A 15136-nucleotide genomic window follows, 5' to 3' on the forward strand; every position below is an offset into this window, starting at 1 on the left:
AAAACAGGTGATCCTGTGGGTGGGGTGGGTGGGAGTTTGGTGGCTTATGGTGGGTGGTCCACCTGAATAAATGAATTGTTAGTTTTCAATTTTGCTTCATATTATATTTGTAAATCAGATGCATAGGTCATGTACCGTACCCGGTAATAAAGCCAGTAGGGCATACAAGAGTTTTAAAAATGCTTCGTACATGGTTGAATATAGGAAAGTGGACATTTTAAAGTGTTGTAACTTGTTAAATGGACCCTCTTTGAAATTTTTTTTTTCTATGAATGTCACTTGCTCTTGTCATTTTTTTCAATGTGAAAATATACATAGGGCCTATATCACCAGTGGCTTTCTGGGCAGTTCTGATTGATATAAAGCTGGGGGTTCCACCAGGCCGCTGCCCCTGGGCCTCCGGTATTTTCCTATTTTTTACACACACCTAGCTCTCCAGGTGGTTAATGAACATGGTGAACTAAAGCATGTTTTGAAAGTAGAGTGCCCCTTAGCATGCTTAGGGTTTTGAAGTACACAAATAATACAATTGTATAAAAATGGTTGGTGCATTATATACCAGAGAAAGTCATGGAATTCTTCAATTACAGTCATGGGAAGTCATGGATGTAAGAACTCTGCAAAGATTTGCTCTATAGGCCTAGGCCGCCAAGCCCCCGGCCCGTCCGGACTTTTTCAAAAATCAGTGAGGTAGGCCCTTATTATTTGTTATTATGATGTTTTTTACCATTCATTTCTGTGTAAAATTGCAATTGCAAAGGCTTTGGCAACACACATCATAAAAGCGGGGAAGCCCCTAATATTTTTTGTTATTTCCCCAAAGCCTTAGGCCTAGGCCTGGTCCCTAGCTTGAAGAGAGTGTTTGCAATACATATGTTTATAAATGGTAGCTAATGGTAAGCAAGAACTTCTAAACATGTCTTTTCATTGCAACAATTTTAGAAACAAAGTAAGGGAGCTAAGAAGACAAATCATAAAAATATTTGAAAATCTTCAAAAATCGGGCGGGGACGTTATTTATTTTAATTGGCCTTATCGGGAAGTAGGCCTACCGCATTGGACTTTCAATTCGTCGCCGAAGAAAATCGTCAGTCGAAGACCGATAATTTTCTTGTTCTTTTGTATACCTTCTTAATTAAAAGCATTCATCATTTGCATTTTTTTTAAAGTTTAAAACTCTACTTCTGATGAAAATTTTGCGATATTTTATACTACTTAAAAAAACTATTTTCAATACACCTGTAGGCCCCCTATCCGGTTCTTTAAGCCAGAGCTGAACGACCGATGCTTTTTAACACTTTTCATACGGACGAAATAAGCTTATGTTTACAATATTTAGGCTCTACGCTTCGGCTTAAAAAAGATGCATAAATTCACTTTTTTGACAAGTAAATTAACTTGAAATTCTAGTTTTGGCCAGTCTCGAACATCATCTGCCTAAGCAGCCATGGCAATTTGATGATGGTGACAGTGAAGTGAACTTAGTGAAGCATATCAGTTATCCAAGGTATTGTTGTTGTTTGCTTATGCTATGCTGCACAAATGGCCCCCGAAATGGCCCCCGGTAATGGCGGCGATGTAAGAGGGCGCCCTTTCGAGAGTGCGCGGTCGGATTCGTCTATAGGTAGAGCCATATGTGACATGATCTGTTCCATGGGGCCAAAGGAGGCATTTTTGAAAATCAAGTTACCAAATTACCTTATACAAACATTAGGCTATTATACACTGAAAACACTGAAGGTCTAGCATACTTGGGTCTAAAGTTCTGAAGTTTTGTGATGTGTATTTATTGGTTTTTACTCTATATTTTTGCCTTTATCTCAATTTCAAATTTGCTGCCTTTCAACCCCATGGACCAGATTATGTCACATAAGGTTTTCAAAATAATTAACCCTGGCCAAGTTCATTTAAAAAACATACTCCCTCTTTGGAGATGTTTCTTAACTCTTCTACAAGGGTATAGCCAATTTCAAATGGAGCAGTGTATTTGTCTTCTTTGCTCAAGACATTCAGCTGGCTATTAGTATTTACAAAACACTGAGCTGGCCACTTAGTTTATCCAGTGGGTACTGAGAATTGCTTAATGCATTGTGTGCTAGCCAAAGACTTCATTCAACAGAAAAAGTCCAGGTTTTGAAATATGTTCTCAAAATATCTAGAGCTGTCTCAAGAACCACTGAACCAATACTAGGCTTGTTTGTACTCATATTAATGCATTTTTCGTTCCGATTTCAAATATGTTCATGAAATTGTATAATACTGAAATCGTTCATTTTTGAAAGAAAATTTGAAATCGGTAGTCTGCAGTCAACACCCGCACGGAGAGGGTTAGATCATCCTCTGCCCTGTATCTGAATGATTGGGTTATGTACCAACTCTTTCAAACTAATAAATAAGATTATCATAAACTGAAGCAACATTAGATTACAAGGAAAGAATAGCTTAATTACACATTCTATTACTCTTACGACCCATTATTCAAAATCGTGCACTGTGATTTGTTAAAACACGTCATGTGAGAGCCCATTATTTTGCAATAATGGGTCAAGCGCCATAACGCATTCTACGCACAGCATTACGCTTGGTTACATGTGCAATATTTCTGCGATACACGCTGTCACTTACGCGTACATGCTCCACCTTGAAGTAAACAACTTAAAAATATTTGTGTCAAAAAGTGATATTTTCTCTTTTTTTTAAATCACACTATTTTCTGGTAATAGAATAGAAATAAAGGATGCAGCATTATCCTTTACATGCAAATAATGTGTCCTCGGCAGTAAAAACGTTTTAATAATATTTACGTTTTTACTGCCTCGGACACATTATTTGGGTGTAAAGGATAATGCATTACCCTTTATTTCTTAAATAAAGTATTTGAGCAACAGATTCCAGTTGTTTCAAGTGGATCCAATGCTATATTAAGTGGCAATCTCTTCAACACTAGAAACTCATGGGTACCAACCATTTTGATACAGATATGGGCTTTTAATTTGACATTTATTATAAATCTACTTCTCAATCGGGTAAAAAATAATTCCTGACAAATCCCTATTGAGGTAGACAAAAGAACTGAAACCTATGTGTAGCTTAATCTTTGTAACCACTGCACAACAACTTTTGTTATTGTTTGACATTGTGAATACAAGAAGCCGCAAAACTTCTCAAACCAGTTAAAATCTGGAAAAATTGTACCACCAAAACATCATGTTATACAGTATACAAAATCTACTTCAGTAGACGTTTTCAAATCAAAGTTTTCCAATGACAGCTACCATTTATTTATGATGACCCAGATTATAATAATATTCTGGGTCTTCACACAGCTGTTGGGCGCAGCACTTACGCTATAATTTGGTTCACCTCAAGTTTGGCAGTGACGTAGGTGCGTATTTAGCTCGCCGCAGTATCAAATCGTGCACGTAAAGTTAAATGCATTGAGTCTCCACGCACGCGTACAGAGGCGGCTTGTCAACATGCACTTGCGGCGCAACCGCGAAAAGGCATTGACGTCACTACCGAACTTGAGGTGAACCAAATTATAGTTGTGCTTTGCATAATGCGTGCCACTGGTGAGCTATTAAGAGAATTTTACGCAAGTGTAATGATGCTTTATAACACATCTGGTGCATGTGACCTGGTTTTCCAAATGTTTCTGATGTTGATTTGAAAATGTCTATACTGCTCTATGGAAATATTTTGCTCTGCACTTTGATTTAGATTTTATAATCATGGTACACATATCTGCAGGGGGGGTAAACCCCCAATGACAACTAACCCTGATATGTAACATGTAAAATACTAGGATTTCACAATATGGCCCCCCCCCCAAAAAAAAATGTTTGGTTGCCTTTCTAAGACAAAAAGTTGGGAGGGTCGGTTGGTCAATCCTTTTCTTTCTTTTTTTTTCATGGACGCTTCCTCCATTTTGACATACAGAAAGTGAAACCACATTTTGACAATGCTTGAACATTTTTGCATTTTTTATGAATTTAAATGGAAATACTTCTTGTTTTTAATCAAATATGCATTTAATAAATAAAATGTCCTTGATACTGTCAAAATTTAAGGTTTCTTTAAAAAAAGTGATTGATAAAAAAAAACGAAGAAAAAAACGATCCAAGATTTCTAATTTTTTCGGTCAGTCACAGAGGGCAACCAAACATGGGGGGGGGCTAAGAAATGTTATACGGTAACACCTTGTTCAGGCCTTGCCGTTTGAGGCGAGCGATCGCTCTCGCTCGCCACCGCTCGCCCAAACTCAATTTCTAGCGAGCGATTTTCCACTCACCATAGACAATAAATATCGCTCGCTGTGAATCGCCCAAATTGAATCTAAATTACATTCAAATTTTAGCACTTCCAATGTATATTCAATTTATCGTAATAAATTAGTCTTGATTTCTGAAAGACAGGATGTCAGCAGTGCGTAAGTGTGTCATACTGATTGATCTTTCAGACCTAGAGAGTGATTCGACCACTAGCGAGTGATTCGACCACTAGCGTGTGATTCGATTACTCGCCTAGCATCAAGGTAGCGAGCGAGTGACCACTCGCCTTTGAAATCTAGACGGCACGGCCTGCTTGTTCATCAGTAGTCTTCATCACTCTCATCATCATCATCGTCGTCGAAGTCTGCATTGTCTTGTTCCTGCTGTTGAGCTGCTCGTTGTTCCAGATGTTGTTTGACCCGTGCGTATCTGGCCTCAGCCAGGCAGTTACTGACATCGTTAGAAAGGGGATGATGATAACCAAACACCTGCAGATAACAATCATGATAACAAGTTCATTTGTCGTCTGCATCACACCATATTTCAAAAGGCTGCCTTGTGTGATTTTTATTTTCACTGTTGTATCATATTGTTATTTAATATTTCATCATACTTTTTTATAGACCCTCCCTCGGGTCCGTGAAGAACGACTGGTAATGTAGATTACATAGCATTAAAAATCAACCCAATACACGGACCCTCCCAGTCTGTAGGCAATTTGACTTCCAGCTCCCACAAACTGCTGGAAGTTCACTTTTACGGATTTGGAGTCACGCAATCTTTCTATATACCACGTCCATGTTTTCACTACATTAACGCTTGTGTAAGCGACTAAACAACGATATTGTATCCGACCAATCAACGCAGCTTGGCAGCGGGGATATTTGAAAAGGCTTCCTAGCTAAATAATGTGCAAACATTTGCAAACCGCACGCGATAATGTACGCAATATGGACAATAGGCCTAAGTCCGAGTCGAGTGGTTGCCTTTTATTATTGCGCTGCACCATGGGTCTATCAGACGCGTGCCACTTGAGCTCAATACCTCTCAGTTGTTGACAAGTGTCCCATCCGATCTTGGCCACATCCCGCGGCATAGCTTTGTGCTACCATATTTGAATTGAAACTGGGGCGGGGCTTTCGTAATTGACATCGGAATCACCGTGCTTCGTTGAATGAATATTTGGAAGTGAGATCTCTAACAGATTGGACCAGTCTCGAATCAGCGCCAATGGACTTTCGCGTTCACTTAATATAATACGAGTATATTTCTATATTGCTGCATGGTTGACTGTGGTGGGTGTAATTAGTGGCGTCGATTTGTGGATGAAGAGGAATGGGTTTTGGCATTGAAGAAAATAAGGGGGGAGTTGGCATTTTTTTCATAAGGCATTACGTAATTATTTATTGTTACATTATCCAGAGATGGAACCGAACCGAGACTGGGGGCCAGTCTAACTTTTTTATGAATTGACATGAGATTGTAATAATCTTGTGATAATACCTCAAAATTAATAATAAAGTAAATTTGCAGTGCATCTCATCACAATTAGATGACAATTTAAAAAATCACACAAAGCAGCCTTTTGAGATATGACAGTATTGTGAAGCAGACGATAAATTATGAATTTTGTGCTGATCCGATAGCTCTCGCTCGCCACCACTCTCCCAAACTCAATTTCTAGTGAGCGATTTTCCACTCGCCATAGAGACTAAATATCGCTCGCTGCGAATCACCATGATTATGCACCCAATTTGCATTCAAGTTTCAGCACTTTCAATGTAGGCCTAATCATTCGATATGTTGTAATGAATTAGCCTTAATTCTTGAAAACGATAGAAAGGGTATTCAACAGTATATATTGGTATGAATGATCTTTCATACCTGGAGCTTCATTTAATGAAGTATTCATAAGCTTTGACTAAAACCCCCATCCCTATCCCATGGGTGACACATACCTCCACACAGACATCTTGCCATTTAATGAAGTATTCGAAAACCCACACCCCACCCCGTGGGTGATACATACCTCCACACAGACATGCTACCATTTAATGAAGTATTCATAAGCTTTGACTAAAAATCCACCCACCCTGTGGGTGACACACACCTCCACACAGACATCTTGCCATTTAATGAAGTATTCAAAAACCCACACCCCACCTCGGGGGTGACACCTACGCCTCCACACAGACATCTTGCCACTAAATGAAGTATTCATAAGCTTTGACCAAAAAAAACCCCCATCTCCATCTGCTGGGTGACACATACCTCCATACAAGCATCTTGCCATTTAATGAAGTATTCGAAAGCTTTGACTAAAAAAAAACCAACCCCACCCCCTGGATCACACCTACCTCCACACAGACATCTTGCCATTTAATGAAGTATTCATAAGCTTTGACATAATTGCGTTTATCCTCATACATGATGCCCTTATTGAGTAGGATACGACTAGTCAACACACTGTAATCTCCATAGGCTTGAAGACACATTTCCTCTGCTTCACTGTAAAACTGTGTAAACAACAAACAAAATAATATGAAAAGTTGGCAGTCCAACCTTATTAGAGGTTGAAGCCCTGTAATTTTAGGCTTTAAATCAGTGCTGTATTCATGGTGGTGGTTCCAGCCAATCTTTCAGCCCTATTTTTACAGTTGTCGAACTATATTTGTCACCCACCAACAACCTCACCGCTATCCCACCCCTATCCTCCCTCTCACCACACCCCTGGCTCTGATATGACTTTACCTTTATCCCACTCATCAACAACCTCACTGCTATCCCATCCCTACCCTCCCTCCCACCACACCCCTGATATGACTTTACTTTTATCCCACCCATCAACAACCTCACCGCCACCCCACCCGTACCCTCCCATCACACCCCTGGCTTTGATATGTCTTTATCTTTATCCCATCCATCAACAACCTCACCACTACCCCACCCCTACCCTCCCATCACACCCCTGGCTTTGATATGACTTTACCTTTATCCTACCCATCAACAACCTCACCGCTACCCCACCCCTACCCTCCCATCACACCCCTGGCTTTGATATGACTTTACCTTTATCCTACCCATCAACAACCTCACCGCTACCCCACCCCTACCCTCCCATCACGCCCCTGGCTTTGATATGACTTTACCTGTATCCCATCCATCAACAACCTCACCGCCACCCCACCCCTACCCTCCCATCACACCCCTGGCTTTGATATGACTTTACTTTTATCCTACCCATCAACAACCTCACCGCTACCCCACCCCTACCCTCCCCTCACGCCCCTGGCTTTGATATGACTTTACCTGTATCCCATCCATCAACAACCTCACCACTACCCCCCTACCCTCCCATCACACCCCTGGCTTTGATATGACTTTCCCTTTATCCTACCCATCAACAACCTCACCGCTACCCCACCCCTACCCTCCCATCACGCCCCTGGCTTTGATATGACTTTACCTGTATCCCATCCATCAACAACCTCACCGCTACCCCACCCTACCCTCCCATCACGCCCCTGGCTTTGATATGACTTTATCTTTATCCCATCCATCAACAACCTCACTGCTACTCCCCTACCCTCCCATCACACCCATGCTATATGAATTTACCTTTTCTTGCTGTTCCGAGCCTCTCTCTTCCAACACAGCTTTTGTCATGATTGCATCAGCTAAATGACCATCGGATCCAACCTGAATTCAAGATAATGAAATAATATAAAAATAATATTAGATGCTATAATAAATGTATCATGCTTCAGCAAACTGAAACCAACTTTTTCAACCATTTTGCAGTCTCAACGCAGGACTACCGATTCTTATTGTTCTGCAAGGCTCACTCAGTCATTTAATGAGGCAATACAAACGATCGAATTTGGTATTCAAATGAACAAAATTTTGAGTTACACCTTTTCAGTGTAAAATTTTTTTCTCGCCAAATGAAAAGCAATAATTTTCATTTTTTCAGTAAATGTCAGGAAAAACTGTAATGCTTGATACTGTATTTTTTTTCAAATCTTAGTGTTAAACTTAGGCGTGAAATTCAATCATTTAGTCTAAGATTTTCGATTTTGATAGGCTTCAACTCTGCCCGCGAGCCTTTTTTTGGATCAACCTTTTAGCTTTTCAAAGTAATATAGTTGCCTAACGAAGGATTTTTCCCAACTTTCTAACGCACATCACGGTGAGCGATATATCATAGTTTTGTCAGAATTTCCGTTTTGATTCCACCTTTTTTCACTGCCGGCTGGAAATTTTTCAAAATCAACGCGTGAAATCCAAGGCATTGTAAATCGATATCCCCGGGTGACATATGCAGTGATATGAAGATCGGCCTGGCTACAGTGTTGCTAGAACTTCAATATAGCAAAGAAATTCCCAGGCCTAGCGGACCAATGTGTTGAAATTTGCTTCTCCTCAAAACAACTTTGCCCAGCATTCGGTAAAAAAAATCAACAATCTTACATGCAATTGCGCAATATTTTAAACAAAACTTTCATTTACAAAACATAAATAGGCCCTACTACGCTGTATATTTTATAAACTGTTTGGAACACACTTCCAAATACCGGGTCCAAATAACCTTCAGTATTAACATCCCCAGACTTTCGTTACCGGATTTAAACGCCAGCTGAAAACCAATTTTTGTAAATTGATGGTTTTTATGTTTGTTTGTCAATTTCGTGCTTTACGTGCTTTGAGTTCCTCATCGGAAGATATTGTGCCTTATAAGAACCATTCATTATCATTGTTAACTTAAACCTGTTCAAGCAATTAATTAAAAGTGCTTGCCTAAAAACAGAATAACTTGGATGTTAATACTTGACCTGGTGTTTCAATTGTCATGAAGGTGACTGGGTATGGTGCATTTTGTTTGTGTTTGTTTGAAACTGCTTTTGGAATAACAATACAAGGTTAAGGGATCTAAAATGATCGTTTATTAGCGTTTAGACAGTATTTTTGTGGGACATGAGAGCACCTCAGACCTATCGAATTGCATTCTGAATACTGAAGCATGTCTTTCTGATATCAAATAATTTTCATTTTTGAAAATCACAATATAATACAAATTTTATGACAAATTATAAAAATTTGATATTTTTCAAATTTTTGATATATAACAGTACTCGAAGTAAATTATATAAATTTAATGACATATTCTTAAAGTGTATGTAGCAGGAAGGAAAAGCCGACGGTCAATTGAAAATTTTGACCTTTCATATTGAAGATATGGATTTTTTTCCCAAAAAGACCTAATTTTTTTGGTGTTTTGGAAAAAAAATCCATATCTTCAATAATGAAAGGTCAAAATTTTCAATTGATCGTCGGTTTTTCATCCCACCTACATACACTTTAAGTATAAATCATCAGATTTATAAAGTTTACTTCAAGTACTGTTAAATATCAAAAATATCAATTTTAATGATTTGCCATAAAATGTGTATTAAATTGCGAATTTCAAAAATCAAAATTATTTGATATCAGAATGACATTCTTCGTATTCAGAATGCAATTCGATATGTCTGATGTGCTCTAATGTCCCACAATAAATACTGTCCAAACGCTCATACCCCAGCCCTTAAACATGGAAGTTTATAAAAAAAAACCTATTAAATAACCTAAAGGAAAAAAAAAAAACCACATTTGTGGCAACAATGAGCCTTGCATTGAAAGTCATATTTAAAATGTGTTGAGTACCACCCCAAAGTTTCCCTATATACACCCCCTACTACCCACCTCACACACCTCTTCACCCACCCCACGCCCGATAGGCCTATAGGGCCTACATAATATTACATACCGGTATAATAATATTTATATAGCACGTTATAGCTATACATTTAAAAAGTATAGCCCTATTATGACAAATAGGCCTACATGTCAAATTAAAAACAAACCCGAACACAAGCCTGAAGGGTGTAATGAAAATGCCAACCCGCAACACACTCATTTTTCTAGGTTTGGACAGTACAACGTGCGTCTCTTAATACGGACTAACCTAGGTAAACAAACAAACAGACAACATTATGGTCGACATAATCATAGAAACCATATTTGCCATTGCAGGCTATCACCATGATCAAGGAAGCAAATATCCAAAATTCACTTTAATTTACCAAAGCACCCAAATGGGAGATTTGGGCTACAAAGTCGCCCGTCGAGTAATCCTGCTTTCAATGCAGAAGAGACCTGGATTAGATCAATGGAATTATCGACTATTTATGCTGCTTGCTTTCGAGATAAAGTACTGAATTTGAGATTTTAGGAGCATGACATGAAAAAAGGTGAAATTAAAACGGAAATTCTGACAAAACAATAATAGATAGACCCACACGATGTGCTTTACAGAGGTGGGAAATATCTTTCTGTAGCGAATTATATTAGTTTGAAACGCTAAAAAATGAATTCCGAAAAAAGCTCGTGGACGGATGTAAGGCCTATAAAATTCATAAATCTTACACTAAACGACACAATTTCATACCTAATTTTAACACCAAAATTTTAAAAAAAATGTATATCCAAGCACAATGTTTTTAACTGACATTAAAAAAAAAAAAAAATATTGCTTTATATTTGACTGAGAAAATTAATTACGTAGCAAAAAGGTGTATATCTGAATTGTGCTGATTTTAACATGTATCGATCGACTTTTAAGCGCGACTATGCATTTCTAAAGAATCGGTAGTCCAGCGTTATAGCTGTTTGGTGGATATTTTTCAAAGTGAAGTAAAAAAAAAAGTATCCCAGATATTTATATTCAGTTTTTGAAAATTAATAAAAAAAAAAATTACTGAAGAATTTTTTTGGCTATTGCCCCAAAAATTTGGGTTAAAAAAAATTGTGTTTTTTGGTAATTTTCACTGTAAAAAAGACCTCTAATTAACGCCATCTTTTGGAAAATATAATGCCCATATTGGTTAGTTAGATAAAAACAGTTTCCTACCTCTTTGAAGATATTGATAGCCCTGTCAATATGTTTTTTAGCCTCTTCAATAGCCTCTTCCCCATTTAGACTATTATCACCACCACATTCCATCCAGGCTTGAAGGTTAAATGCAAGCTGTATCAGAGTCTTTCCAAGTTTGTACTGAAACAAAAATTAATGATATCATGGTTTAATATTTTTAAAAGTGCAACACTTTTGGAAAGTGATGAGCAATCAACAAATTTTGTGCTGCATCGCTTTTGCATTCATAAAAATTTTAATGCCACATATGAAGAGCTTAGTTGCAAAAGCTCTTACATCCACCTCTGGGTGAAATTGAGTTATTGTCATGTCTCATGACATTATATTGTGGGTAAAAATACACATTTTGGTGATTGTTTGACCTTCATACCAGTTTCCCTTCTGGAGATATTGTATATTTCCGTTTGGGAAATCTTAGGGAATTTCGAAATCTGAACTTAAAATGAATATAGAATAGTTTTGTTTTAATTTATTTGATGTATAATAGTAGCCTTGGATGTTCTTTACCTATTAAAACCAAGTGGAACTGTTTTGTGAGTCACTGTGTTTGAAAAAAATCATTTTAATTAACAAAATTTGTAGCTTCGGAAATACTCAAAAAATGCCATTTGCCTAATTAAATTAAAAATTCATAATTAAAAAAGTAAATGAGATATTTCAATTTTTCTTTTTGATTTTGAAAACATTAGTCAAGTTTCATATAGTAGTGCAAAAAAATGGTCTCAAATTTGATTGCAAAGGTGGTGTCTAGAAAAGGTGTAAATTTATTTGGTTGCAAAAGCCCTTACACCCACAAAAGGCACGATATAAAATAAATAGGAAGGCTTAAAAATTGTACCACACCTATTCTTTTAGTTTCTATTCATCAATACTTTATTCAAAACCAAAATTAATCAAATCGAACAAGTAATAATTGCACAATTAACAAAAGCTGTTAAAAAAGCGGATGAAAGGGCTTTTGCAGCAAAACTCTTCATATACATTTTTAGCACATCCATTGTTGTCCATAATTATTGCTTTGAATTAAGTGAATCCAACCATACCAACTCACTCATGATTGGTGTGCATGCGCATATTTTGGGGGGCTTTAGCGCCAGCCCCGGGTCAAATTAGGGGCGGCAAAAAAGCGAAGGGCGGCGGAAGAAGAAGAGCGACAAAAACAGGGCGGCAAAAACGAAGGGGATGGCAGAACGAATAAGCAATGAAAAAGGGCGCCAAAAATTGAAAAAGCATACAAATTTTGAAAAAATGGTTGCTTTTAGGGCGCTAGCGCCTAAAATCCTTCTTTTTTTTTTTGCTCTTCACTTTTTCAAACGACCGAGAAAAAAATTGGGTCAACCTTTTCGGGCTGTTAAAGAAGGCGGCAAAATTGTTTCTTCTTCAGCCCCGGGTTGGGGCGCGCCACGATGCACGCCACTGGTGTGTATTTTCATTATTGTATCCACGGTCATGTGTTTACGTTGTACTTTGAAATTCTTTCACTATAGAAATAGAAATAATCTACCCAGAGAAGATATCGTACCCTTCCCAGAATCCTTTGCAACATTACACATCACCTCATTACATCAAAAGACACTACTATTAAAGAAAGGAAAACGAGCAAGGTACACCAACTTGATGTGGGGAAACAAGTAAAATACAGACTAGACAATATGCAGAGGGGGCAAAACCAGCAAATGTAGGCATAGGAAGTAAGCAAAGTTCGATAGCCAAAATTACCAGTTCCAAGGCTCACAAAAGTGCTAAACCTGCAAAAACAACAAGGATCAATGGTAATACAAAACTGCACTAGAACAAGTGATGAAAATCACTGTGCATATAAACAGACACGCTAACCCAAACATCCAGAGTAGGCACAAAATAAGCAAAGTTCGATGGCCAAAAATTGCCAATTCCAGAGCCCACAAAAGTGTCAGGAAAACAGTACACTGGAAGTGATGAAAATCACTGTGTACATAGCAGTCAAACACTAAACAGACAAAAAACAACCGACGTTTCGAGCAGATAAACTGCTCTTCTTCAGGGACAGACAACAAAATATAAAAGTGCAGTTTTGTATTACCATTGATCCTTGTTGTTTTTGCAGGTTTAGCACTTTTGTGAGCCTTGGAACTGGTAATTTTGGCTATCGAACTTTGCTTACTTCCTATGCCTACATTTGCTGGTTTTGCCCCCCCCCCTGCATATTGTCTAGTCTGTATTTTACTTGTTTCCCCACATCAAGTTGGTGTACCTTGCTCGTTTTCCTTTCTGTTGTTTATATTCAAGGTATCCTCTTGTATCATTTATTGATCCTTGATGTGTTTTGTGTCCTCGTCCGTTGGATTCACCATTACCCACTTTTACACTACTATTACTTTGTGCAGGTTCCCTTTATTTTCATGTTAAGAATAGACATGGGTCGATAGTTAAGAAATAAACATATTTTGCAAGATCTGAATGTGCTGTGTTCATACGAGTACATTTTGTTACTATATCGACCCATGTTGTACTACATAGCAAATTAGTACAGAAAATTAAAACGGAAGAAATGTATTGTGGTAAGTGTAAGCTATCTTCTCTGTAATCTAACATTATGTTCAATAACAAGGCTTGATGAACATATCAAAATCAACACAAGACATCAGACAACATAGCAACAAACTCAAAAGTGCATTGCCCTTACCTTCTGAATCTCGCCATCTAAGTGTTCTCTAATAGCGATAGATTTACGGCAGTAATCTATGGCGGGTTTCAGCTCACGAATTTGGCCGGGATCTACGTACTCATAGAGCTTGAGTTTCTACAGACACAAAACAAGGAAAGCAGCAACATAAAAAGCAAGGTTTAACACTCATTACACATAAAACCCCAAGGCCCACTTGTATTTCAAGTTATATATCACCAGCATTAAAAAACAAACTAGGAAAGAGGGTATATTTTCATGGACATGTGTGAAATGTGCGTATCTCCAAAAGGGTATCAATAGCAGCAAATATGGGGAAAATAGTAACATAATCACACAGATGGTACTGGAAAAGGATACTTCGACCACACCAACATGCCAAAAAAGAAATCAGTTGAAATAAGGTAACATTCTACTCAAAAATTTTGCTTTTCCGCCTATTTTTTATGATCTGCCACTGAACACCCCCCCCCCCCATGATATGACATTGCCTAACAATCCCCCAATAGTAACCGAAATGGTACAGTGATCTTTATTCCGTCTATCTAATCCGCTTGTTATAAAGAAGATAATTTTACCCAAATGGCTACATTTCAGCACATCACATCAAAGCTCACATTGGGCACCCATTCCTTTTTTAAAGAAATTTTTATTCTAATTGTTTTGGGTATAAAAGTATGGACAATACTTGCTTAGGGTCGAGAACAATGTGGAATACTTGCCTTTTTGGGTCACTTTTACACAAAGACACAATACTTGCTTCATGTACTTTTTGAAAATCCTTGAACATGGGTGATATACAACTTGAAATACAATCGGCCCCAGGCAACAAATAGCTTCAGCAACATAAAAAGCACAATTTAAACACTCATTACACTAGAAAATACCTGATTGGTTTCTCCAACCAATGTTTCCCTGATAGCAATTGATTTACGTGAGAAATCAATAGCTGGTCGTAGCTCACGCAGCTGACTCGGATCAACATACTCATATAATTTCAATTTCTGTTAAAATACAGAATGCGTCCTTGGTTAGTAACAAGTAACATAAAAAATAAAATAAAACCCAATGAGAACTGCTGTCTTTTTGTTACAGGGTTTCCAATTGGTTGATTAAGCGATATATTCATCTGAGTTAAAGTACAGCTTAAGCTTAACCCTCTTTAACCCTACCATCATTTTGTATCTAACCAATCAGCAAGTAGTATTCATGGTGTGTAGATTCCAC

General features: G+C 37.9%; 1 protein-coding gene across 1 annotated transcript in view; it reads right to left on the reverse strand.

The window, feature by feature from the left end:
• Positions 1 to 4109: 4109 nt before the first annotated feature.
• Positions 4110 to 15136, reverse strand: part of LOC140145829 (telomerase protein component 1-like) — a 52232-nt gene continuing 41205 nt past the window's right edge. The window contains exons 20-25 of the mRNA XM_072167510.1: positions 14797 to 14913; positions 11221 to 11364; positions 7890 to 7970; positions 6629 to 6787; positions 4584 to 4759; positions 4110 to 4199 (exon numbers count right to left, since the gene is read on the reverse strand). Coding sequence (XP_072023611.1) covers positions 4592 to 4759; positions 6629 to 6787; positions 7890 to 7970; positions 11221 to 11364; positions 14797 to 14913 — 669 coding nt within the window. The 3' untranslated portion in view covers positions 4110 to 4199; positions 4584 to 4591. The remainder of the gene's footprint in view (positions 4200 to 4583; positions 4760 to 6628; positions 6788 to 7889; positions 7971 to 11220; positions 11365 to 14796; positions 14914 to 15136) is intronic.

Source organism: Amphiura filiformis, chromosome 2, assembly GCF_039555335.1.
Source record: "Amphiura filiformis chromosome 2, Afil_fr2py, whole genome shotgun sequence".
NCBI classification, from domain to species: Eukaryota; Metazoa; Echinodermata; class Ophiuroidea; order Amphilepidida; family Amphiuridae; genus Amphiura; species Amphiura filiformis.